The 26,128-nt window shown below is 40.3% G+C and overlaps 2 protein-coding genes across 2 annotated transcripts; one reads left to right on the top strand and one right to left on the bottom strand.

Moving 5' to 3' along the window:
• Positions 1–6,616: 6,616 nt before the first annotated feature.
• LOC310926436 (mitochondrial coenzyme A transporter SLC25A42-like) lies at positions 6,617–14,192 on the bottom strand. Its single transcript, XM_083888562.1, has 8 exons — positions 13,970–14,192; positions 13,421–13,567; positions 11,026–11,137; positions 10,453–10,478; positions 10,116–10,282; positions 9,388–9,504; positions 7,852–8,003; positions 6,617–7,767 (listed from the first exon to the last, which is right to left on the bottom strand). The coding sequence occupies exons 2-8, from the start codon at positions 13,505–13,507 to the stop codon at positions 7,439–7,441; spliced, it is 990 nt and encodes a 329-aa protein (XP_083744688.1). The 5' UTR covers positions 13,508–13,567; positions 13,970–14,192; the 3' UTR covers positions 6,617–7,438.
• Positions 14,193–15,395: 1,203 nt separating this feature from the next.
• Positions 15,396–24,674, top strand: mau2 (MAU2 sister chromatid cohesion factor). The gene is made up of 18 exons (XM_083887413.1): positions 15,396–15,631; positions 15,942–16,025; positions 17,664–17,759; positions 18,301–18,395; positions 18,819–18,846; positions 19,018–19,173; positions 19,272–19,418; positions 19,937–20,027; positions 20,120–20,223; positions 20,363–20,440; positions 20,824–20,889; positions 21,027–21,110; positions 21,411–21,460; positions 21,564–21,641; positions 21,716–21,827; positions 22,411–22,501; positions 23,106–23,233; positions 23,359–24,674. The coding sequence occupies exons 1-18, from the start codon at positions 15,398–15,400 to the stop codon at positions 23,431–23,433; spliced, it is 1,797 nt and encodes a 598-aa protein (XP_083743539.1). The 5' UTR covers positions 15,396–15,397; the 3' UTR covers positions 23,434–24,674.
• Positions 24,675–26,128: the final 1,454 nt, after the last annotated feature.

The raw sequence follows: 26,128 nt of genomic DNA, 5'->3' as shown, positions 1-26,128 counted from the left end.
ATTTAAATTATAATGCAAGGCTATTCAACTTAAGGCCCGGGGACCAGAACCGGCCCTTCAAGCACTTTGGACCGGCTCGCAACCCATTAACTCATAAATAAAGAATGTATTTTTGAACAGCCAATAAAAATGTAGCTTCGCCTATTTCTGGCACTTTGCGACACTTTGTGTCCCTTTTTGGCAAATACTAGTACAGCTGTGATTGTACGCAGCCTATGAATATTTGAATATTTTGCACTATGAGCCAACTGTAGTGATTGTACTTGAATATTATTGGTACTGTTATTTATATTTCTGCAAAAATAACCTATTGTGGCCATTGCACCTTAATTCCTCTAATTTTGTAAGGGCCAATTGTGAGTGTTATACCCAAATGTTGGTGGTACTGTAGCTGTTGCCTTTTTTCACTATACGCAAATTGTATTGTACCTGAATGTTGGTGGTTTTGTTACTTACCCTTTTTGCACAAACCAGCAGCCATTTCACTAAATAAGTGCTAAATAAAATATAAAATCTATTTGTATCCATTTACTGTACATGCAACACAAAATAGTAGTACAGGGGTTGACCGGCCCACTGGCTGGACAGCCTTCCGAAAAGCTGGCCCTCAAGATATCTTAGTTGAATAGTCCTGTTATAATGCATTCATTTTTCTTGCCTCTTATAAACTTTAGACACACAACAGACACGTTTAAATTTGTCATCTTGTGGAAGTTTATAAATTCCCTCTAACTTGCCCACGAGTTTGTATAAGAGCTCATCAGGTGGTAAAAACAGCTCCATTATTGAGCCGAACAAATCCTCGGGGGTCGGCTAATTGTCCTTTAATTGCTCACTTGTTAGTTATGTGGATGGAGAGTCTCTAACATCCTGGCTGTTAACAACACAAAGGCCTTTAACAGCATGACCGGGCTGCACATAAGGCTCATTAGCAGTAAAAAAAAACAAATAAAGGACTTTATGGATGGATGTGTGTGTTTACTGCATGTAAGGAAACGTAAAGGTTCGAGGAAAAACAGTATGATATGAAGTCTTTAATTTGGTCTTTTTCAATTTCATTTGTTTTATAAAGAATCCCTAAAGACTAAAGTCTATAGTTTTACAATGAAAAACTGAAATATGTAAGAATAATAAAACAGGCAGGAATTAAACAACTCCCAAAATATGGAAAATTACAAGGAAAAACAACATGCAAATATTTTAATATCATCTCCCGCTATTTAAACGTTGGGCTTTTGTTTTTGTTCCTTGTTCTTTTTATTGCTTATTTCTTTCTTTCTTTCTTTCTTTCTTTCTTTCTTTCTTTCTTTCTTTCTTTCTTTCTTTGCACCCACACCGGTTTGGTTAAATGAGATCATGAACACAGGGAGATGTATGAAATCAATGAAATGTAATTAATTCAGTCGATGGAGGAGAATAAACAAAGGGGACGCATTAAACTGTTGCACCACAGAAGGTGTATGAAATGAGTAAAAACTGTTATATTTTGTGTTTTTTCTTCCTTGTGTGTTTTTATTTTTAACTGATACGTTTTATTTCACCATCTTTTTTTAATGAAAGCATACGACATCTTTGTGCTTTACTCGGAAACACAACGCAGTTTAATTTAGCAAATGAGTTAAAGTCAATTGCCCTCGTGAGACACTCAGATATTCAAGGAGTTTCATATTTCATGACGGCAATTTCGACATTTCCACATATCTGATTAACAGCATGAGGCGACTGTATATATGTAGCCATTAAACATCAATAAATGTAACGCAGTCCTCGCCGTTTATCGTATCCTTTTTTACATTCCCATCATGGCTCGAGATGAATTCATCAACAATCATTAAAAAGCAGCAGGGTTGTCTTAAACTGAGACTGAAAGCAGGGCATGTAAGCGATAACGTTAAAAAGCAAATATGATTAAAGGTGTAATATGTAAGATAATACAGCAATTGATTTTATTTATAATTATCTAACGTCATATTATTACTCTTTAGGATTTAATACATTTTGAATTAGAACTCAGACCCTGGTGAATGATCTCATTCTGTGTATGTTCTGATAACTTAATGTCTATAATGTACATTCTGTTTTCTTATTCTTGATATTTTCTCTATATTGTACTTTCACACACGTGGAAATGCATGTTTATTATTTATTACCTTTATCTTTTCGGTCTTTTGCTGCTGTGAAAATGTAAATTTTCTCACTGTGGGACTAATAAAAAACTTTAATCTTATCTTATGTTTCAGTTGAATTCAAATATGTCTCAGAATTCATTTTGTAGCATGTTTTTTTTTTGTTATATTTACAGAAATAAATGTCATTCCAAACCTCCTTGTGTGTGTGTGTGTGTGTGTGTGTGTGTGTGTGTGTGTGTGTGTGTGTGTGTGTGTGTGTGTGTGTGTGTGTGTGTGCGTGCGTGCGTGCGTGCGCGTGCGTGTGCGTGCGTGCGTGCGTGCATGCTTTTGTCTTTCTATGCTTGTGTGGAGTGGACCACCCGCTGGCAAAACACCTTTTTTGTGGGGACATTTTTCCTTGTGGGGACATTATACCCAGTCCCGGACGTGGTCCCTACAATGCGGTAAAGACATGTAGATGTGTGTGTGTGTGTGTGTGTGAGTGTGTGTGTGTGTGCGTGCTCTTGTCTTGTTATGCTTGCGTGGACCACCCCCTGGCAAAACATCTTTTCAGTGGGGACATTTTTCCTTGTGGGGACATTATGCCCGGTCCCGAACGTGGTCCCCACAATGTGGTAAAGACATGTAGATGTGTGTGCGCGAGTGTGTGTGTGCATGCTCTTGTCTTGTTATGCTGGTGTATACCACCCCCTGACAAAACACCTTTTTTATTGGGACATTTTTCCTTGTGGGGACATTATGCCTGGTCCCAAACGTGGTCCCCATGTGGTAAAGACATGTAGGTGTGTGTGTGTGTGTGTGTGTGTGTGTGTGGGTGTGTGTGTGTGTCGTCTCCCAAACTGCCCTGAACTTGGTCGCCCCCCAGACACCTCATGAACTCAGCCCACAGTAGATACAGAGGCACAGGTTGGGGGAGGGGGTGGTCTGTGGTGGAGTCAGGACATGGATACGAGTACTGGAGGGGGTGAGGGGGGGTTGAGTGTGGGACCGGGGTGATGGCAGTGAGGGGCGGCCTGCTTTGAAATGTCCGAGAACTTGGAGCCTATAGTTTGTCATGCTAACTGCAGCCATGCCATTGAGTGTGGACACAGGGAGCAGAAGGTTCACAGGACCCCTGCCATTCTCATGTAAAGCAGAAATACATACATGTTTATAAATGAACGCTCGCTGAATGGAGGCCAGTGGTTGGTGGTTCCTCCTCTCCTTCATGCGTGTGAAAAAAAAATGCCAATCCGGCCAAGCATAATAATTAAACAGGAATGTTATTTTACACTTTTTCCTCGTAGGATGATCGAATTATGTTGTAGAATAGTATTTGTTTTGAGCAAAATTAATACATTTAATTGCATCATGATTGCAATCTATACCCAAACTCCTCATCCTTAACGTCCTATGACCTTGATACTGTACTTTCACATGCACTGACATGTAAAGTGACCCCATTCCAGGATGGGAAAAAAACCATTTAGTTTTGCACAAATCCATCTGGATTTCTGCCGGCATCTCCACTGCTCACCTCTCATCCATTTGACGAGAAGCTGCTTATTTAGACTGAAATCTGCCGCTGGAAAATGTCAGCTGCAGCACACACACACACACACACACACACACACACACACACACACACACACCCCTATACATTTATTCTCTTAAAATGCAAACCTCTACCATGCAAATTAACACCATCACCACCTTTAACACAGCAGCGAGGAGAGCAAACCCTACCGATGTGTGTGTCCAGATTTATGTGTGTACTATAGTTTCACAACCAGGCATTCAAGGAGTCTCCATTTGTGTATGCACATGCGTGCATGTGTGTGTGTATAGTGTGTGTGTGTGGAAATTGTGTGTTTGTGCCCCCTCATCTGCACTTGAAGCAGCCATTTGGAGTCTGTATTTGATTGAGTGAAGGCCAACGCAGCCTGAACACTCCCTCTAATGGAAGAGTGGAGCCCAGCAGCTCAGTAATGCACTGACCCCAGAGCTTTTACAACGCTGCCAGCCGATAAGTGGCAATATGCTGGATCTTATAAAATTAACAAGACTCAGCGATGGGGGGGGGAGTGGTGACAGGAGAGGACAGTGTCCCTATAGCACTTGTAAATATCAGCATGCAGTGTGATATCATAGCTCCTCCTGACTGACTTTTATAGACGCTGTGATTTCATATTTTCCTCACTCATTTCTTAGCTTTTTAAGGAGGCTGCTTTATGGTGAAACCTTTACAGGGCCCCGTTTATGTTAGATAAAATGTCTCTCAAGGCGTTTTTTAATGCCGCTTGAATTTATGAAAGCAGCCGTGAGGGGCAGGTGCTGGAGAGAAAAGAGAAAGGAAAAAAAACGCCTGGATCTCAAGCACCTCAAAGGGGTGTGTGTGCATATATGCATATGGATGCTATACATTCCCGCCTGAACCCTCCTGTACTGTGACATTTACAGGATAATCCCAAAGTTAAACAGCCCTCTATGCCTGGTTATGCACCATCTGTTGTGTTTTTTTGTTTTTTTTTGCACGACGTGGGGGCCTCGTCCAACCAGAACACAACGTTTTAAGAGCTCTGGAAGAAGAAAAAAAACATGCAAAACAATATTTCAGCCTGCATCTGATTTAGTGCTGGAAGACGCTTTACATCCTGCTGTGTGTGTGTCTTCCAATTTAACCTCCTCACCTCTCTCACACAGGATCAGGCGGAGGTTTGTGCATATGTGGAAAAAAAAGGCTGCATCGGTGTGCATTTTTTCGCCCATATACTCTGCATCTGTATGTGTGTGAACAGCTATTGTTCTGCCCGTGCTTCGGCGGGGGCTTCAAAGTGAATTATTCATGTGAGATTTGAATACATGCAAATGGTTCACTCCCCTCTGTTGGAACAGATCCAGGTTACCTATGGCAACGGCGCCTTCAAGAAGCATCTTTCCATCCCTCCTCCTCCTCCTCCTCCTCCTCCTCCTCCTCCTCCTCCTCCTCCTCCTCCTCCTCCTGCACCCGCCCTCCAACCATGTTATCCACCCAGTGGTATTGTTTCGATTGTTGCACTACCAGGCTGGGCGGCTGTACACTGTAGGGTGGCAGGGGCATCCCATAATTCACAGTCAAGGTCATGTACAGGAGAATGGGAGATGGAGGGATGGACAGATGGGAGAAGGGCAGGTTTCTCTCCGTCCAGGTGCCGGGACGCAGAGTTCGGGAGATGCCAGTGTTTTCAGGATGTTATCGTCGATGCGACAGAGTGGGAATACATTTGTCGCTGCTTATGCGCATGATCCAGTTCAACAAACCTGACCACATTTGAATGTAGAGTAACATACAGCATCTTATTTTTTATTTTATTTTTTAAATATATAAATCCATTTGAAACAGTAATTGGCCACTAACAAATGGAAAATATAGTATAGTATAACGATAACACTATATTTTATCATATTATGTTACGTTAATAAATACATTACAATTTAAGATATAAATTGCCATATATTATATTATATTAATACATTTGATCATCGGGAAATCAGGCAGTGTATGTAATATAATGTATAATGTTTGCATAGAGCGTGATGGGAAAATGCCAATAAATGCGTTATTATTATTTTTATGTTCAATACAATAGCTACAAGGTTGTTTTGCTGCTATTTGAATGAATGAATGAAGAAGTGTGTGATTAAACTGTTTCTTACATCATTCCAGTGACTGTAAATCAATTTCATATACTCTGCCAACATCACTTTTTTTGTATAAAAGTATAAAAAAAACACACAATAATAATAATAATAATAATAATAATAATAATAATAATAAATAATAATTTGTGATTTGTAAAAAAAAAAAAATTCTCAAGTAGTTTTAGATTCTTAAAATATATATATATATATATATATATATATATATATATATATATATTAATTATATTTGCAAACTTTCTAAAGCATCACAAATTTGAATCTGACTTGATATTGTGTGAATGAGCAGAGAGAGCAGGTCAAGATCAGGCCATGAGGTGATCAGAGCCTAACTAACCTCTATAATAATGGCTCAGCAAACACAGAGAAGGACAAATGCTGCCATCTACTGCAGACAAGCAGCACAGGAAGTGCGTTTGTGCACATGTGGGTCAGATTTTTACTCATCGAATTAAGACTTCATGCATGAACAGATTTGATTTGACTAATGTACTCTTATTATTTAAGACCTGTGGTTTCAGTTTTAAGTAGAAAAATCACCAAGTAAATAAATACTTTGCGATGTTTACAGGTTACATGCGACTTTTTAATGCTATGCAAATGTAATTTGTTTATTAAAAGATCTAAATTTGTTTTACCTCTGATAACAAAAACACACACAAAAAAACACTAACATGACTTTTTAGAAAAAACTACATTTCATTTTTAATTAAAGGCCAATACCTTAGCTGATCACATAGCTCCCTCGTGTGGACAAAACGAGTCACTGTTCAGTGTTGCGGATGGAAACTTTATTAGCACAACCGTAAACAAAAATGGAAATACTGCACATTTTAAGAGTACATACACATGGTAAATAAAGCGTGATGATGATTTTACTTAATACCGCCGTTAGTTAAATATTAACCGTACCGAGTTAAGTGCTTTGGCATGTTAATATGTCTGTTGTTCAACTGTGCCGAACACTAAAGCGAACGCTATGATGGGATACGCACTGCAAGTGTAAGCACAGCGTAAAAAAAAAAGAGTACATCATTGATAACTCTTAATATATGCACATAAACCAAAATATTCTGTTATTTATTTTCCTTATTTGATTATCCTCCACTTTTTGGATGTTAATACTTTCACGCCAACTCCGTCGAACAGTGCATCATCAGACTCCGACAATCATTCGTTCCATCAAATACACACATAATCCCCGTTTTGTAACCAGGTGCAAATCATTTATCTGGCAACATCGGATTATTATTATCATTAAAAAAATAAAATGTTCTCTGCGCCGATTCAGGACTAAGATGAAAGAACATTGCAGGTCCAATAAAGTGCAAGAATAACTCATTAAAACAACACGAACATCTTCATCATTTCCTTTCACTTTCATCCGCCATGAAGTGAAAATTGTGATGAGCAGATATTCAAAGACACATCTTTTGTCTCCTCGCGTATCGGACAGTTTGTTGTCTTTAAATATACGTCGACTCTACGCTCGTCCCGCGACATAGCGTCTAAAGCGAAAAAGGTAGTGTTCCGGCAGAGCGTCCCCTGCTCCAAGTGCAGACACCGTCGCCATGTGACAGACTTTCAGTCAGTCTGGTCTGTGCTCCCCTCTTCTGTTTGCTCTGTCCAAACTAACTCTGGGTGAAGTAGCCCATCTGATGCAACTTGAACAGCAGGTCGTTCATGACGTCAAACGTGGTGAAGCTAATCCCCACCGCCACGGGCCCCTTCACCCAGTTCATGCTGAGGCCTTTGTATAGTCCTTTGATAACGCCTTCTTGTGTCGCGATCGCGCGCATGGTTCCCAGGATGGTGCTGTAAGACGAGCCGGTCACGCCGGCGGTCTGCATCCGCCTCCGCACAATGTCCAGCGGGTACGCGGCCGACTGACCGATCAGGCCTGCGCAGGCGCCAAAGGCCAGGCGCTCGTGAGGGTACGGCTGAGATCGCTTGGTTTTTTCTACAGTGAGCGTAAAGAAACAAATCAGTTGGGTATATAAAAAAAAAGCACTTATATATTAGAGGGAATATAGGATTCCCTTACCTGTGTGCAGCTTCTTTAGGGTCTCATATGTGAAGAATGTGATTCCTGCGTACGGGATGACACCCAGAATGGTGGGAGTGAAACCTCTGTAAAGCGTCTTCACGCCTTCCTCTTGGGAGATTCGCACGAAAACATGCATGATGTTGCTGTACCTGTACGCATCGGATCAAAGAAAAGCACGCGTTAAACAACGACTAAACCACACTTGGATACACTGTAAAAAGAAAAAGTTGAGAAAATTCAACATTTCAAGGGGCAACTTACTGCAATCAATTTTTCAGTTTACAGCCCAACAAAAGAGTTTTTAAAAAGTTCCATCAAACTTGTGATTTAGAGTTGTGCCAACTCAAAATTCTAACTAATCTTGTTCAGATAATTGAAAAATTTAATTAAAAGATTTAATTTTGAATTCTGAGTTGGCATAACTCTTTTTTTTTAACAGGGTACGATTTTTGACATGTAATTGTTTAACATTTAATTTAACAAGCAAATTGTGGAAAATATATCATGCAAATTGTTACTTGAAAACAAACATTAAAGGTGCCATATGTAAGAATGTGGCCAAAAACAGTTACTACATTCAAACTCAAAATACAGAGGCCTTTTAAGTTTCTTTTTCTGACGTAACTGGCAACCCGTGGTTGCTCGGCAGCTGAGCAACAACAACCACCACCACCACTGAGACTGATTGGTAGACGGCGGTAGGTGGCGCCACATGTCAAAACATGATTTCAAAACATAAACATGATTTGCAGTCTGCAAAATATATTTTTTAATACAAATATTTTGGCTGTACTGTTGTTGTTGGTGAGTTCAGTTTTTTATATGAACATTATTCCTGAGTCTCTGTCACATATTAGGAGGATTTTATGGCCAGTTGCTTTAGATTTATTACATAATGCACCTTTAATCACTACTGCATTTACTGCACTACTACATTTGAAACACTTGTTTGGGCTCTGTAGTTTTCGGGCTTAACGGATTAACATAACTCGATTGGCCAAAGTGGCAGTCTCAAACTCAAATCACCACTGAGGCGGCGGGAAAAAAAGTCCAACTTTTTGAGAAAAAGACATAATATGTATGATGATGGTTCACATATATTAAAAAAACAAGTGTTTGTTTTTGATATTTATGAATGCAAAAATGAATCTTTTAATAAAAGAAACAGAGAAATAACGGTGGGTTGCATGGAATTGATTGGGTCTGAGACCTCTGGGCTCGTGCCTGTGTTAAAATATTTGTATTAGTGTGTTTTGATTGGCTGCTATGTATGGGTGAGTCGGCCATTACAGCTACATGTGGGCTCATCACAATAAGCTTTAAGTAACTCCATAAAGTACAACACAAACAACACAGAATCTTATTATCTGACAATATCTGAAGGGAGTTGAAACAACATGTAACGTGAGACGTTTAGAAACTGACAGAGTGGACGGCAACGGTCCAACGTGCTGCGATGAATAAGCACAACAACAACGGGACTCACTCATGAGATTTCTGGTGATGTAACATAAGAGAGAGAGGGCAGCTTACATTTCTCTGGCAGTGACGGCCATCCTGGCTCGTACCATGTCCAGCGGGTAAGTCAGCATCGCAGCAGACGTGCCGGCCAGAGAGCCGGCCAGGAAACGTGGGAAAGGAGGCAGCGCTCTGAAACAACAAACAACACATTTGATTTGTTTGTTGTTGTTGTTGTTGTTAAATGCTACAATCAGCAGAATATACTCATTCATAAGAGGTTCTCACAGAAAGTAACATTTTAGAGAGTTTGCCATATTTGTAGGGTTAGATTAAGATGTGTGTCCCATTAACAAAAAGGCAGAATATTTATTCATTTGTAGGATTATATTTTTGTTGATGTAGATTAAGAAAAACAACAATTGGCAAAAACAGCATTTCCTTTAATTAAGTTGTGGCTTTTATTTTGATAGGGGAGGACTTTGGTTTGTCTTTTAGGCCGTGCCTTATGATAAGTTATGTAATCATTTTATGTTGTTACGCCAACATGTTTAAATGTAAATATAGATCAAATTGAAAATAAAATTGTCTATATAGCAGTTGATGGGAACAAAAATATTGGACACAAATCATTTTAATTTCACAATGCACCTCAAATAAAAGTGGGTGAATCCGTTATTGTAACTTATCTTCCAGATCTCATGGCAGTGAGTTAGTTTCAGCAACCAACCCACCTTTATATAATATTCTTTAATTACTCGATTTAAGTCACTACTACTTAAAAATAACAATGTTTTACTCACTTTCCTTGGTAGCCGTAGTAACCCCCAAGCACCTTTTTGTACTGTTCATGAGACGAGAACTGAATGGCAGCGTAGGGCATGACTCTAACCATGGTGGCGGAGTTTCCCCTCCATAGACTGAGCAGCCCGTCCTTCATGAAGGTACAGTAAAGGACCCTGAACGCCTCCTGGGTACAGAATACACAGATATAATATGTTAGGTTAGGAGTAAATTCCCATTTTCTACACTCTTACAATGTAAAAACGCACAAGGACATATTGAGTTTGTATACGAGTGTGTGAAATCACATTTTTAACATGGTATTGCCAATTAAATAGGATGGAAAAGTCAGCTTACCTTAGCAGAGAATCTTTTTGAGGACACTGAAAGAACAAGAGACTTAATGAATGTCAGGGTTAAAAAAAACTAAACAGCTACTAAGAGGATTAGCAATTTAGTTAACAGCAGTTCTAACACTAAGTGAAAACATGAAAAGAGCTCTTAAAGGTGCCATATGTAAGAATGTGGCCAAAAACGGTTACTACATTCAAATTCAAAATAACAAGGTCTTTTAGGTTTAATTTTCTGATGTAACTGGCAACCCGTGGTTGCTCGGCAGCTGAGACTCTACTGACTCAGCTTCTACCAGTGATTGGTAGACGGCGGTAGGTGGCACCACATGCCAAAACATGATTTCAAAACATAAACATGATTTGCAGTCTGCAAAATATTTTTTTAATGCAAATATTTTGGCTGTACTGTTGTTGTTGGTGAGTTCAGTTTGTTATATGAACATTATTCCTGAGTCTCTGTGACATATTAGGAGGATTTTATGGCCAGTTGCTTTAGATTTATTACATAATGCACCTTTAAATATAGCCATCTTAAATCTACGTTCTGTATTTGGAAAAGTTTAATTTTAGTCCTTACCTTGGAAAATTATCTTGGTACGATCCAGTGGTGCGATGACCGTTTTGGCCACGGCTCCAGCAAACGCACCGCACAGCAGTGAGTCCAGAGCAGTGAATCTGGGCCTCAAGTCCTGTTTGGACACAACAGGAGGGGGTAAGTTTAGAGACATTTTGGCCCTGTGACGAGACATCTTCAATCAAGTCATTGTGCACATATTGTATGACGTTCTGGAGCAAAGACATGAGAGCATAAAAACTCCTTTGTCACTCAGCGGCAACAACAAATACAGAGCGGGGAGGCTTTTTTTTTCTTCACGTGACGCTAACACCGGAGTGACCTGACTGTTGTTCAGCGATAAGGAACCGTGTGTGTGTGTGTGTGTGTGTGTGTGTGTGTGTGTGTGTGTGTGTGTGTGTGTGTGTGTGTGTGTGTGTGTGTGTGTGTGTGTGTGTGTGTGTGTGTGCAAACTCCTTCAGCGAGAATGGACAGTTGAACCCAATAAACAATCCCACTCACTGATAAGATAGAGAATCTGGCACAAGCACGTGCCTCAACTTACGCACTTTAGAATGTCATTCATTTTACAGGTGACCTATATATTTTTTACCCCTTAGTTTTTATTATTATTTTAAGTACTTTTTTATTTTCTTAGTGTCGTCTTATGGTGCTTTTAAAATGTGCTACAATGCCTCCTGTGTTCTCTGTAAAGCACCTCGGTGTGACTTGCTGCTGCTGAGATGTGCTCTGCAAACGCACTCGCCTCGCCTTCCTTGCATTGCTTTGTAAACTAAGGCCAGCTTTAGATTAGGAGGCACTTCCCTGCTATTTACAGCTATGGAGTGGGAGAGGCATGTCCTTGCACAGTACCAGGAAGGCTTTACTGCATAACACAGCAACAACAACAACCACCACTGAGGCACACTGTGTGACTATTTATATAAAAAGACACACAGATCAACCATCCTTGTACTGTTGTCAGTTGTGTTGCTTATGCTACAACCTGTGCACTACACACTGTGTGCACATATAAGTGTGTACAGTATGTATACACCTGTTAAACTGCGTTATAATGCAAGGCAGCTTATGAGAAAGACAGGCGTTTGTGTAGATTCTCATTCATCCAGGTTAAACACTTGAATCTGCAGCAACTGGACACGAGGAAGACGGGTGATTCAGAGGGTATGTTTTCATAGAAAAGCATCGCTAGGATTTATTAGAGGAACGGGCCCGAAAAAGAAAGACAATGTTCTCTGGTCTGAAATAGCCAGAGGTCAGAAGAAGAATGACCAGACTGGTTAGAGATGAAAGACAGGAAAAAAATAACTTTAAAGAAGGAATGCAGAAAACCACCTGAAAGCACAAAAGGTTCAACTTCAAATCACACTGGGAGCCACTCGTGTCACTTTATTCGGAGTCCGGCGTCCCTAATAAAGTGTAGATGCACAGCCATAACAAGGAAACTGCTGCCCACTTTACTGGGTACACCTGTAAAACTGCTTGATAATGCAAAACTAATCACCTAATCACATGGCATATATATATGTATATATATATCATATATACATATAAATATGTAGCAACTGGTCATGAAGAAGAAAAGGGATTTAAGCGACCTTGAATGTGGCGTGATTGAAGATTTCAAAAACTGCTGATGGTTTGGTGTTTTTGTACAAAACCATCCATCTTCTACCGCCTATCCGAGGTTGGGTCGCGGGGGTAGTAGCTTGAGCAGAGAAACCCAGACTTCCCTCTCCCCGGGCCACTTCGTCCAGCTCTTACGAGGGAATCCCGAGGCGTTCCCGGGCCAACTGAGAGACATAGTCTCTCCAGCGAGTCCTGGGTCTTCCCCGGGGGGTCCTGCTCCTCCCAGTGGGACGTGCCCGGAACACCTCACCAGGGAGGCGTCCAGGAGGCATCCTAACCAGGTGCCCGAGCCACCTCATCATCTGGCTCCGGTTCTACTCTGAGCCTCTCCCGGATGACCGAGCTTCTCACCCTATCTCTAAGGGAGAGCCCAGACGCCATCTCTAGAATTTATAGAGAACGTTCCGAAAAAGAGACAATGTTCTCTGACTGGAAAAAAGCCAGAGGTCATAAGAAGAATGACCAGACTATAGACTATAGACTATAGAGATCAAAGACAAGAAAACAACCCGAAAGCACACACTGTTGAACTTCAAAGGAGATGATGTCACTTTATTAGGAGTGCTGTGTACCTAATAAACTGATTACTAGTTTCCTTGTTGTGGTGGATACCACTGTTCAAATAAATAAATAAATAAATGACTGCTATTTCATTTCATCTCAAACATGCCCATGTGGTGATCTAACATGTCCAAACAGGTGTAAACATAGTGTTTTGAACATGATGTCAATGAGTCATGAGGGAAAAAAGTATCTCTCACTCACTCACCTTTGTTTGGCTGGAAGGTGGCAGAGCCAGCACCGTGGCCTGCGCCACGGGCAGACGGCTCTGGTGGTCATGCACACGATGGGCCATGTGTGTGCGTCACGGATGTCCAAAAGATTTCCAACACTCAATCGCTCCTTCAGGAAGACACTGCACATGAGAGAGCGAGTAAAAGAGAGGAAACAAATGAAGGATAGTGACAAAAAAACACACACACTTTACTGTAGAGAATAACAGTCCGCCATGTCGCAATCGCCCTCATCTGCACCATAATAACACGAGTGCGTGATTTACGCGCACGTCCATATTTCAAGTACACAAGCAGCCAGGCTTGTAAACAAGGACACTGCATCAATCCGTCGTCATTCTACGCCGTAAAAACCAACCGTCACACATTACACACGTACATTCACTAAAAAAAAAACACGGGAGCAAATAAATAACTTGGTGACCACACCTCAAATAAATAAATAAACTGCGAATCATAGAAACACACACAAAAAAATCAACTCTGACGCATGACAGTGGCTGACAGTTTAAGCACGAAGTTACCTTTCTTGTGTTCAAAAAAAAAAAAAAAGACGCAGTGTTTCCAAATCTTCGCAGTGTTTCAGAGTAGTGACCAGTGTGATCTGCGGAGACTTGCACACATATTTTGTTTGCACGCTGGAGGCTGGAGCTCCTCGCTCACTCCCCCCTCTCTCTCTCTCTCTCTCTCTCTCTCTCTCAGAACTTGCCACAGGCTGAAAACGTTGTGTCGTCTCGCTTTTCCTGAATGTGTGATCTCGGAAGACAGGTGAAAGCTGCAGCCCTGTGGGTTGTTTGTGTGTATTTATAGACAACGACGACGACGACGACGACGCCTCCAGCGAGAAACTGCGCACAACAGGGCTCTGTCTCTTTCTTTCTGCGCACTAGTCTGTTTGGGCTTTTCGAGAAACTGGGGCAGCGGATTCGTTGTTTTTGACTACAACTCCCAGCAGCTACGCTGCGTTAATTCCGCTACTCGGATGAAATCTCGCGATTTTATCAAAACATTGGGTTGCCAGGTTTGTGCATTGTAGGCCCCATGTTGTTTTTAAGATACATCAGAGACATTATATAATTGAACAAAGCTGCGTTTCACATTTAATTCATTACCGCAGGTGTGTTAGTAAGTAATAAAAACTTGTCATTGTAAGAAAATCTGTCTCTTTTGTCGAGAGCAGTACAAACATTTTGGAATGAGGAAACATTTAATGTAGAGTTTATAATAAACATAATAAACATTTTTTAAAACAAAATACTATAAAAAATACTTCAGAGACGATAGATAAAACAGTAATATAAGAAAGTAGATAAAACGTGTTTGATTAACCGGCTTTAAAATGGAAATTAACTATGATTAACTTAAATAAACTACAGAAAAAGCTCGGAGAGCACAACACTCCACCAACCTCCACAGTGTCAGTTCTTTCCTCAACTCTTACTATTACGTTTCGTGACCATCGCTGCTAAGTGGACCAACGATTGAAGTACACAGCAGTGTTTAACCAAGGTGTGACTGGTGAAATGTATGCACTCCTTATTGTGTTTGACATATTATTGACATCCATGCATACAATATAGTGCACTTAGTTGCACTTAGTTGCACAATATATATTGTGCACTTAGTTGCACACAATAATAATACTGTGCGTAATTGGCCCCACTGTGTAAAATGCAGCCCTGTGTTAAAACAATTCTATGCCTGCCACTGTATTTTCTGATCTTTTTTTTTACATGCATATTCATTATCACTGAATAAAAAACAAATGTCTTTAAAACCCGGCAAAAGTATTGAAGTTATGCTTAAAATAATGGATGAAAAACAAAAAAGTCTGCATTTGGGACATAGGACATTTTTGTCTCGGGGATGGGAGGAGGCGGATTTTTCCCTGGTCTGACCTGGCAACCCGCAAATCTGGCTATACCGCTGAAAACTTGTTGTCGTCGGGTAAAATGGCGTCCAACGTAGAGGCCCCGGAGCGCTGGTACCTCGCCCTACTCGGCTTTGCGGAGCATTTCCGAACATCTAGTCCACCCAAAATCCGCCTCTGTGTGCACTGTCTACAGGCCGTGTTTCAGTTTAAGCCCCCACAGAGGATTGAGGCCCGGACGCATCTCCAGCTCGGCTCGGTTCTCTACCACCACACGAAGAACAGTGAGCTGGCCCGCAGCCACTTGGAGAAAGCGGTGAGGGACGTTTGCTGTAGGAAAGAGCGGGGATGCTAGAGAAGGGGACGGTGGTAGGCCGCACGCAGCAAAAAACAACGGAAACATTTTAATAGCTGTTCATTTAAGAGGGTTATGGTCTTAACAGAAGTTATACATTTATATTTATTTTTAGTTGTTGTTTTCAGCTATAGTGTGAGTGAGTAATCGTCCCGAGTCGACCGCTTTCGTTTTTTTCCTCCACTGTTGATCTAGCCGCTGTGTGGGATTATACTGGTTAATACACATTACAAATGCCGCTAACACTTTGCACCTTTTTTGTGTGTTGCAGTGGTTTATATCGCAGCAGGTCCCGCAGTTTGAAGATGTCAAATTTGAAGCTGCTAGCATTTTGTCAGAACTGTTCTGCCAACAGGTAAGTCACGGGAATGAGCGTTCATCTTCCTCCAAGAGTAGACGAATTGTTAGCTTAGTAGCTTCACGTAGCTGTCTTAATTATGAGTGTGCACACATAATATAAACAAGCACGGGTACAGAAGTGTAGACCGTTAAAGAGAACGTGAGAGGTGAGAATAATCATGTGGAGAATGGAGCTCTTGTTGCGAGCGAATCACTTGTGTTTGTGCACTGATGTCTCAGTCTGCTCGCACTCTCTACATTCATGCATGCATACTTGATCGTGCACTGCCGTTTTCAATTGATCTTTCTGTGGAAATCCTCGCTCTTGATGCGTTTTTCAACCGGAAACACGTCATGGACTGAGGCTTGACAAGACGATCGCTCTATGTATCGATTGCCCTTGCATAATATTATGCAAACTTGGCACAAAAAGTAGGACATTTGTGTTTGGTCGGTTATTTCTTTGTTGTATCAATGCTTCTCAGCAATGCACAGCCTGTTTATTTCCCTTTTAACTGGTGCCACATTTGTATGGTAAATGCATTTGTGGGATGAGCTGCAGAGTTGAGTATGTGAGTTGCGCCCGTGAAAAGCTTATTCTGCTATTGAATCTTGTTTTGAGCTTCTGGTTGGGGCGGCATCTCCCTCCCTCACTCGAAAAACAAGGCAGAAATCAAGATGAGATTCTGCAACCAGTGGCAATCCCATATCTCCACAGTCTGGTAGGAAACTCTATCCTCCAAGATGACAACACTCGCCCCCGCAGAGCGGTGTTTATCAGAGACTACCTCCAGAATTTGGGAGTGGACAGGATGGAATGGCCTGCCTCGGGGATGGGAGGATTGAGTCCTGACCTCAATCCCCATTGAACACTTGTGGGATCGGCTTGGCTGTGCTGTTCATGCAAGAGTGACCAACACAACCACATTGTGTCAAATGCTGGTTGAAGAATGGGAGGCCATCCCACAGCTGTGTGTGTGACCACTGACCAGTGTGAAGTGGAATTGCCAGGCTGTTGTGGCTGTGTATGGTTCTTCCACATGCTGCTGAGGCCCCTGTTTGTTAAATAACTAAATTATTACATTGCCAGTATGCCTTATTTCTTCAGACAACAAGCTGTCTGGCATTGGCAGAGAATTCTATTTGGATTTGACAAGTTGTTCAACCCATCAATAACTCAACTCACAAATGCATTTTCCTCACCTTTTTCCATAATCTTGGTGAAAGTATATACAGTATTTTCAAATTAAATTCATGAGCAGGTCTTCAAGAAACAAGCAAAACAAACAAAGGTTTAGTTACTTGGTAACATTTATCAAGTTTCTGAGCGCAAAACTGTGTCATAATTGGCTGATTAATACATAATACTCAGCCTCTATCTACATTTTTGTAGTAAAAAGTCATGTTTTGTTCAGTGAAAAATTATCCTTATAACTTAAACCAACAAAAAAATGTTATGCTCTTGATTCCCGTCCATGTGTTTTATTTATATTCTGTGTGCCCTCACCGCTCTCATTATAAAGACAGCTTAGCTACATACAGCCATTATTAATTCCAACATTTAAAGTGAAACAAAGTGATTTCATGATGTTGCAAGTAGAACAAACATCATATCTGTTATTGACTAACAACTACTGATACGATACATTTTCAGAACCTGGTGGACTCTGCAAAACCACTCCTGCGTAAGGCCATTCAGATTTCACAACAAACACCGTACTGGCACTGCAGACTGCTGTTCCAGTTGGCGGTATGTACGAGTGTCAATGCTTGTCATTGATTGTGTTTACATTGACAACATTATGATGATTTTAACTTGCTGACAATGACATTTTGAATCAAACAATTTAGCAAATGCCTTCATTTGTATTGTGGTCAGACTTTGAGTCAGCAATAATCACATTACGGCGTGTGACGTATTCTGTATGTATATGTTTTAATCATGTCACGTATCAGGCATGAATTCTAATCAGACCATATTCTGCATGATGTAAACAGGAATATGAATGGTATTTTCTAGTAGATATTCACATGAACAGCATGATCGGAATGTCATTGTCAATGTGTGTATCTCAATAGTGTGATTACTGTTACCAATGTAAACATGGTCACAGTTAAACTGACAGCAGATTAGCTGCAAACACAGTTTTGATATGGTGACTGCAGTCTGCTTACGCTTACGTTTTTGTTATGTTGCTCTTGCGCATGTTGTTTGTCTTTGATTTTGCTTGTGTCTGCACTTACTCCCAACTCCCAAATGATGACGGGAATGTTTGTACTGTCTCTCCCAGCAACTTCATACACTGGAGAAAGACTTGGTGTCAGCGTGTGACCTCCTGGGGGTTGGAGCGGAGTATGCTCGAGTGGTGGGCTCAGAATATACCAGGTAAAGGTCACTCGACAACAAACTGCTCACACACTGAATGCTCTTAGTGCCCTGGTTTGCTACTATTAATATAGGCTGAGATTTGCCTTTTTGGGTGAGCACATTTCTGTTTCCATTGCATTTTTATTAGGACACCTCCCTATTATCACTATAATGCACCTTAAACTGGCCATTACAGTTTTGCAGAACCACTTTACTCTTGTTCTCATGTTCATGTGGAGGGTATGTTAATTTAAAGACTATTCCAAATTAGATTAAACCAATTTTTTGGGACAAATCATTAACACAAAGCATCAAAATGTTCTTATCACATAGAAAGTGTTTTTTTCATTTAACCAAAAGTGAAATATTGCACCTGTGGCAATATATGTGAATATTTTTAAAATATTGTGGAAAACTGACCTGATGTTTTTGCATTTTTAGGGCACTGTTTCTCCTTAGTAAAGGAATGGTAAGTCCTGTTATACTTGATTTGTAGCGTAGAAGTTTTCCATTAAAATACAAGTGTTCTTGCATATTTAATATGAAAATGTTTTTATTCCGTATAACAAAAAAAGTTTGAAGAGGCATCCGATTTGTTCAAACGTTATATTCAGGTCAATGCTTTCTGTTTCTTCTGCAGTTGCTACTAATGGAGAGGAAGCTCGGGGAGGTGCATCCTCTTCTCACACTGTGCGGAACTATTGTAGAAAACTGGCAGGGAAACCCGATCCAAAAGGAGTCCCTCAGGGTCTTCTTCCTGGTCCTTCAGGTCACACACTACCTGGATGCTGGACAGGTAAGATATTCAGTCTGAAAGTGATGGTGGGGGAAACGTAACATGCATATTAATGGTAGATGGGGAAATAATTACTTTTTATGCCCTTTTCCCATCAGGTGAAGAGTGTGAAGCCGTGTCTGAAGCAGCTGCAGCAGTGCATCCAGACCATCTCGACACTCCACGATGATGAGATTCTTCCAACCAACCCAGCCGATCTCTTCCACTGGCTGCCCAAGGAGCACATGTGTGTCCTCGTCTACCTGGTAATGCCACATCTCCATCTATGTGCTGCGTTTGAGCAAATTGAATAAAAGTCTTAACATCTGTCATAACAGCGCTTTTGTCCCCCTCACCTTTGGTTTTAGTCAAAGAGCTTTTGTTGTTTTTACACGAGTAACAAGTTACCAGACCTGACAATCTGCACTGCACAGTGACGGGTACAAAGTCTAGAGTGTGAACGAGAGATTCCTACGTGCCTCTCATGCACAGTCGCACGCGAAAAGGTCTGGCTGTCTTGCATGGACGTTAATACGTTTATTGTTGATGACACAAGCACAGCACAGAGTGATGGTGCAAGTGGGCACGAAGCAAACGGTGCTGTAAATAGGATAGGATAGTAGTCATTATGATGGGTGAAACCAAATTAGACTGGCAGGCTGCCATAGTCTAGATAATTAATGGGAAACACTTTGAGTTTGCTGTGTGTTTTGTACTATACTTACCCTCATTGTCATGGTTTGCAGTGCTAAATGTTTCCTTGACATTTCTTGTCATTTTACAGGTGACAGTCATGCACTCCATGCAAGCAGGCTACCTGGAGAAAGCTCAGAAGTACACAGACAAGGCTCTAATGCAGCTAGAGAAACTAAAAAGTGAGCTACTACCACACTCATGAGTAACTGATAAACAAGCAGCGATTGTTTTGAGCATTTAAACACATTCTGCTTCACTTTTGTTCGTTCAGTGTTGGACTGCAGCCCCATCCTATCGACATTTCAAGTCATCCTTCTGGAACACATTATCATGTGTCGACTTGTCACGGGCCACAAGGCCACTGCGTTACAAGAGGTATATTGTTTGTTTGTTTTTTGCTTTAAATGGACATTGCTTCAGATTTGCTGTATTCAACTGTGAAAAAGATACAGATTTGCACACTGAAGTTGGCATGTGAAAATGAACACAGTGGCTCTCTGTCCTGTTTGTCCAGATCTCACAGGTGTGTCAGCTGTGCCAACAGTCCCCCAGGTTATTTACCAACCATGCTGCTCAGCTTCACACGCTCTTAGTGAGTATTTCAAACCTAAACTGGCTTTGACTTTTGTTTGCATAGGCAAGTGTGAAAATTCAGAGGACAGGGTCAGAATGTTGTTTACCTAAAAATGTCAACAAAACTATGATATAGTTTTTAGTGGTTGGTGTGGTTTTATTTAAAGTATTTTGAACTGATTAACAAATCAGACAAGCAGACAACTATGTGATAGAAATGTATATTTAGCATGTTGGCAATAATAAGAAAATAGTTTAATCCCATTGTTTTCCCTAAGGAAATTAATTAGACTGCAAACTAACTTTATAAACTGTACAAACTGAATGAAACCTCATTAGACTTGGACATCTCTAGTATTCAATCGTCTAAAGAAAGTATCTTCCCTGTTCTTTATACCCCAGGGTCTGTACTGTATCTCAGTGAACTGTATGGATAATGCAGAGGCACAGTTCACTACAGCTTTGCGGGTGAGTATGTGGTGATTTCGCTGCCTCTCTTAAGATACTTTCACCGGTATTTTCCTCTACTGTATTTATCCCGTTTTCTGTTCCTGCCACCCTTTCATCTCAAACATTTCTAATGTTGTTGTTTTTGTTGCGGTCAGCTTACTACACACCAGGAACTGTGGACATACATTGTAACCAACTTGGCCAGTGTCTACATAAGGGAAGGAAACAGACACCAGGAGGTCAGTTAAAAAATAATGACAACGAGTTGTTTTTATGTTTAACAATTAGAAAACTGTCATGTTTGCTAAAGCAGTTTGCCCAGCTTTGTTGTTTGAGTGGTTAATCTAGCCATCACCTGGTTTGTCCACCAGAGGGCACTTGTGTTTCCAAAAGTTGGCAGAAAACCATACTCCATACAGATCACAAATAGATCTTTGTCTTTGTTTAAGAAAACATATGGTCATTGAAGTAACCTTGGATAAACTCTTATTTTGAAAATATAAGATCCTGAAAATGAATAACTGATATTTGATTTCCAGCTGTACAGCCTTTTAGAGAGAATAAACCCTGACCACAACTTCCCAGTAAGGTAAGCAAACATTTGTACAGAGACCAAATACATTTCAAACCTTGAGTTGAAAGGTGTTTTTGTGATTAAGTGTTCATCTACTGAATCCTTGTGTTTGATTCAGCTCCCACTGCCTCCGCGCTGCTGCCTTCTACATCCGGGGTCTCCTGTCTTTCTTTCAAGGACGCTATAACGAGGCCAAGTATGACAAAATCTCAAACACACAACCTACTGGTCCACTGTGTCGGCGTGTATTTATATTTCTTTGTGTTTCAGACGTTTCCTAAGGGAAACCCTGAAGATGTCTAATGCTGAGGACCTGAACAGACTGACCGCCTGCTCTCTGGTTCTGCTGGGACATATATTCTATGTGCTGGGCAACCACAGAGTAAGACCAAATGAACAATATGTGTCTTATGTTTGTACAAAAGTGGTATTGGTATTGATCCGTTTCTATTTGAGTGGTTAATTGGGCACATTTTTGTATTATTTCATAAGTAATGATGAATTTGAAAAAACAGATTATATTGTCTTAATAATCTGGTATGATAGCTACTACAGTTAAAGGTACAGTGTGTAAACTTTAGCATCATTATGGGTGAAGTCGCAGCTGTAAATCCCTCACCTCACCCTGCTCCTTTATGTGTGTTGGGTAACCTATGTAGCTGTTTAGTTCGTCCATTGTAGGCTATTGTAAAAACACGGTGGCCTCCGTAGAGCTGACCCAGCTGATGATATAAATATAACCATCTCATTCCGTCATACAATTAAGTGATTGGACACTATACAATGTATGTATAATTGTTTTTTATCTTCAATTTTGTCAATTTTTACTCACTAGACTTCTACTGGAGATCTATTACTGGACACAAAACTGACTCAATCTAACAAAACTATTGTCAAAACAAACAAATAAGCAAGGGACGTTGATTTAAACCCCCTCATAATGCTCACTTTGTTCTCTCTTAAAGGAAAGCAACAACATGGTTGTGCCTGCCATGCAGCTGGCCAGCAAGATCCCTGACATGTCTGTTCAACTCTGGTCTTCAGCTCTGTTGAAAGGTATGTAATTCCTACTCTATATCATGTGAATCATTATTTATGCTCTGTGGCTTGTTACCCTTATCAGTCAAGATACCTACTTTGCCTCATTTTGGCAATCTGAGTCATTGAATGACACCCAAAACGAATAGCAACCGGTACTGATGTCACCCATAAGAATCTGAACTAAATCTGATTTGCAATTTGACCGTCGACACGAGTTGAGCTTTTGAAAATGGAATTTGACAGACGTCACCCGCAACCAGACACCTGTTGAACAATACCAGCTGTCTGTCGCGCTGGTGTCTGCTCACATGTGCCATGATTTATCGTGTGTTTTCCTCTAACATTATTTACAACATCAACATCAAATTCAATGGAAGAAGAAATGTTTGAGACCGTTAAGGGAAGTAGTTTATTGATGTTGTAAATCCATGAAGAAGTAGGGCTATTTTCAGAAAGTTCTTTTTGCAACCAGCAGCGTCGCCCCCTGGTGGCTTTTCAATTTACTTTATTATAATTTAGTCCGTTTTTGAAGCTGAAGGTACAATAATTGTGCACAGTGTTGTTGTACGATACAAACTGTCACCAGAACATATAGCTTGACCACTTTCTCTGCTTGCAGATCTGAACAAGGCCCTCGGGAACAATATAGATGCACATGAAGCTGCCCAGATGCACCAGAACTTCTCCCAGCAGCTGCTGCAGGACCACATTGCTGCCTGTAGCCTCCCCGAGCATAACCTCATCAGTGTATGTCAAACAGACAAATGTGTTTTTGAAGTTTTCTCGTATAACATTTTTACTGTTATTGTTCTGGGTGTAGGTCCATGTACTGTATTGCTGAGATTACAGCATTTCTCTCTTGTTTTTTCCAGTGGACTGATGGACCTCCTCCTGTCCAGATCCAAGCCCAGAACGGCCCCACCACTAGCCTTGCAAGCCTGCTATGAGGAGGCTTCTGTTTTGCATAATAACAGTAGCTGCAACTAGCAACAAGATCGATGCCTCACAACATGTTATTAGACGACTGTAGCTGAGGTTTGAGAGGATTTTAACCCGTGACAAACTTTGAGCCTTGAATTGATTTGCTTCCTTTTTGTCTGCTATTTCATTTTTAAAAGTTGTTTAACAGTCACAGCTACTGTTGTACATGTATATCATCCTCTTTGATGGCTCGGATTGGCAGGACGTAGGGGTACGGTTGGACTGCTACAAGCAGCACCTTTTTGGAGAAGAAAAAATGTCTTCTCCGCCTCTGAAATGGAGAGTCGTTCTCGACAATTGACTGTTTTTTTCCCCATTTGTTGGAAAAATGAGGCGATAGCTGGGTGGGGCAGTAAACAAATGTAGAAAAAAAATTAATTTATTCATGTTGATATTTTTATAACTCTTGGTAAATATTTTACATCTTGCCTTTTTTGTATGGATGCAGTTTTTCTTTTTCGTGCATGAAGTTACTGAGGAGGAGCCCTTGTACAGTACTTTCTAACCTGGGTTGCTAACAATTAATTCTTGGTAGATAACTTTTGTATAAAATCTCATATTACAAATAAAATAGAGACCTCTTGTAATATATTTTCACAGAATAATCAGTTGATCGGTTGGCAGTGTACATTGTTTTGGGCCAGCACACCATCAGTTGTGTGCAGTTCTTCTTTGGACCAGAAGATGCCTCTGTTGGGTCTGTTAATGAGCAGTTTTTAACTACTTCTGGGTTTTATATCATTTGAAAGCTACCTTTAAGAAAAAAGAAAAGAAAATACTCCTTCAACTAATGTATTTTTTTGGAAGTTCCATAATATAATGTTCTATCGATGTATTCATTTCCACAAATCATGACAAGACTTTTGGAGCTTACAATAATCTTCAAATATTTGAAAAGTGGATTTATTTTTATTTTGTTATGTTTTAATTTGTCTCGATAGATCGACTTTCTTTACTGTATGTTTGTATAGATTCATCACCACTTGTTGAACGTTTATTGTACAGTGACTTTTTTTCTGAAGTCAAGTTAGGAAAGTGTGTTAATGTATTTTTAGGTATCCTCTCTAGAAATCACGCTTGGTATTTAAGACACTCTGTAAGGACACAGTTTCAACTTAAGTACTAGCCTCATTCTATCCAATGCCTATGTTTTTAATGCTTACATTGTTTTTAATTTTTTTTTCCAATAAAAATATGATTGAAAGTTTTTAATGGACTGATACAACTTCCACTTTTTAGATAAAATAGTTATTTTAGCGACTACAAATAAGAGTCTGCATAACAAGTTAGGTGATGTTAGGCATCCACACCTTCAGTTTATTTGGGGTCAGCCATAATTGACTTCACCTTACGTGCATGAAACATAATCTACAATGATGTATAATTTTGAAGACTATAAAGATATGTAGCTGCACATTTAACATATCCTAGCACATCATATCCTGGTATCCGTCAGGGCTTCCCTGGCAAACTGATCCCATCTTTTGTCAGAGCAAAAAACAACCGTCCTGTTCTCTCCTCCTGCTTTTTGGTCTTGTCATAAAGAAAAAAAACACAACTATAGTGTTGCACTGTGCAACCTCATTCATGTGCACCTGAGGAGCATTAAAAAAAACTTTTTAAGACCAGTGTGGAACAGTAAACTATGCCTACTCCATACTCAGCCTTTTATGCCTCCTCTGGGATCAACACTGCACACGCACACAAAGCTGGACCAGGACTAGTATTTGCTTCACCTTCATTCCTATAATTCTTGAATAATTTGGTGTAGGGAGACGTGTGTGTTCATCCATCATCTATCCTGAAGCTCATATAGCAGGTTTAATGATGCCCAAATATTCTGTGTTGTTCGGAGTTTAGTCTTGTTATAATTCAGGCTCTCTGGGAAGCTTTTAAACTAGGAAATTATTGAATGGCCAAAAAGAAATCCCACGTAAGCGGCAGGTCAAAACCAGGGCCTAAAGAAGTGGTTAGTCCAATTCTGTGGAAAGTGTTTGTGTCTCTGGAAAGAAATGAAGACCATGGGGATCATAAAGACCTCGAGGACAATGATTACCCACCAATCTTGGCACTGTTTGGGGGGAGGGGGGCTCTTACCCCAAGAGGATGTCTTTGGGTTTGTTTCACTGTGTTGCTATTTATTCAGGAAAAGAAACATTTGACGGAACAGTTAAGTGTCAATTTGGATCATGTCGTAGAGAATGGTTATCCTGATGGATACAAAGTCTCAAGACGCACAAAATACCGCATGACGTGACGCTGTAACATATTATATACATATTGTTTCCAAGCTTCCAGAAGACGATGTATACGCAAGATTGGCTCATTACATTTAATGCATTACTCTGTGCATAGATGTAGAGACTACATTGATTCTGTTACAAGTAAACAATGCTATTATTACAGACACACTATACCCAAAGTGTGTACAACAGTATTATTATCACCATGCATTGTGACAAAAAGTTGAAAATGCCTTACTTTAAAGTGCCATAAAGTGTGAGCATATTTGTTTCATGATCTTATTGTTTTTCATTTTAAAATTTTTCATTTATCTCACCTTACATGTCTTTTGTCACACGGCACATCTTACATTACGTCATTTTATAAAGTAAATCATGTTTTTTTTTACAATTATTGCAATAATATCGTGGATCGCTT

The sequence above is a fragment of the Microchirus variegatus genome (assembly GCF_963457635.1).
Source record: "Microchirus variegatus genome assembly, chromosome: 4".
NCBI lineage: Eukaryota > Metazoa > Chordata > Actinopteri > Pleuronectiformes > Soleidae > Microchirus > Microchirus variegatus.
This window is presented reverse-complemented; position numbering and strand designations above follow the sequence as displayed.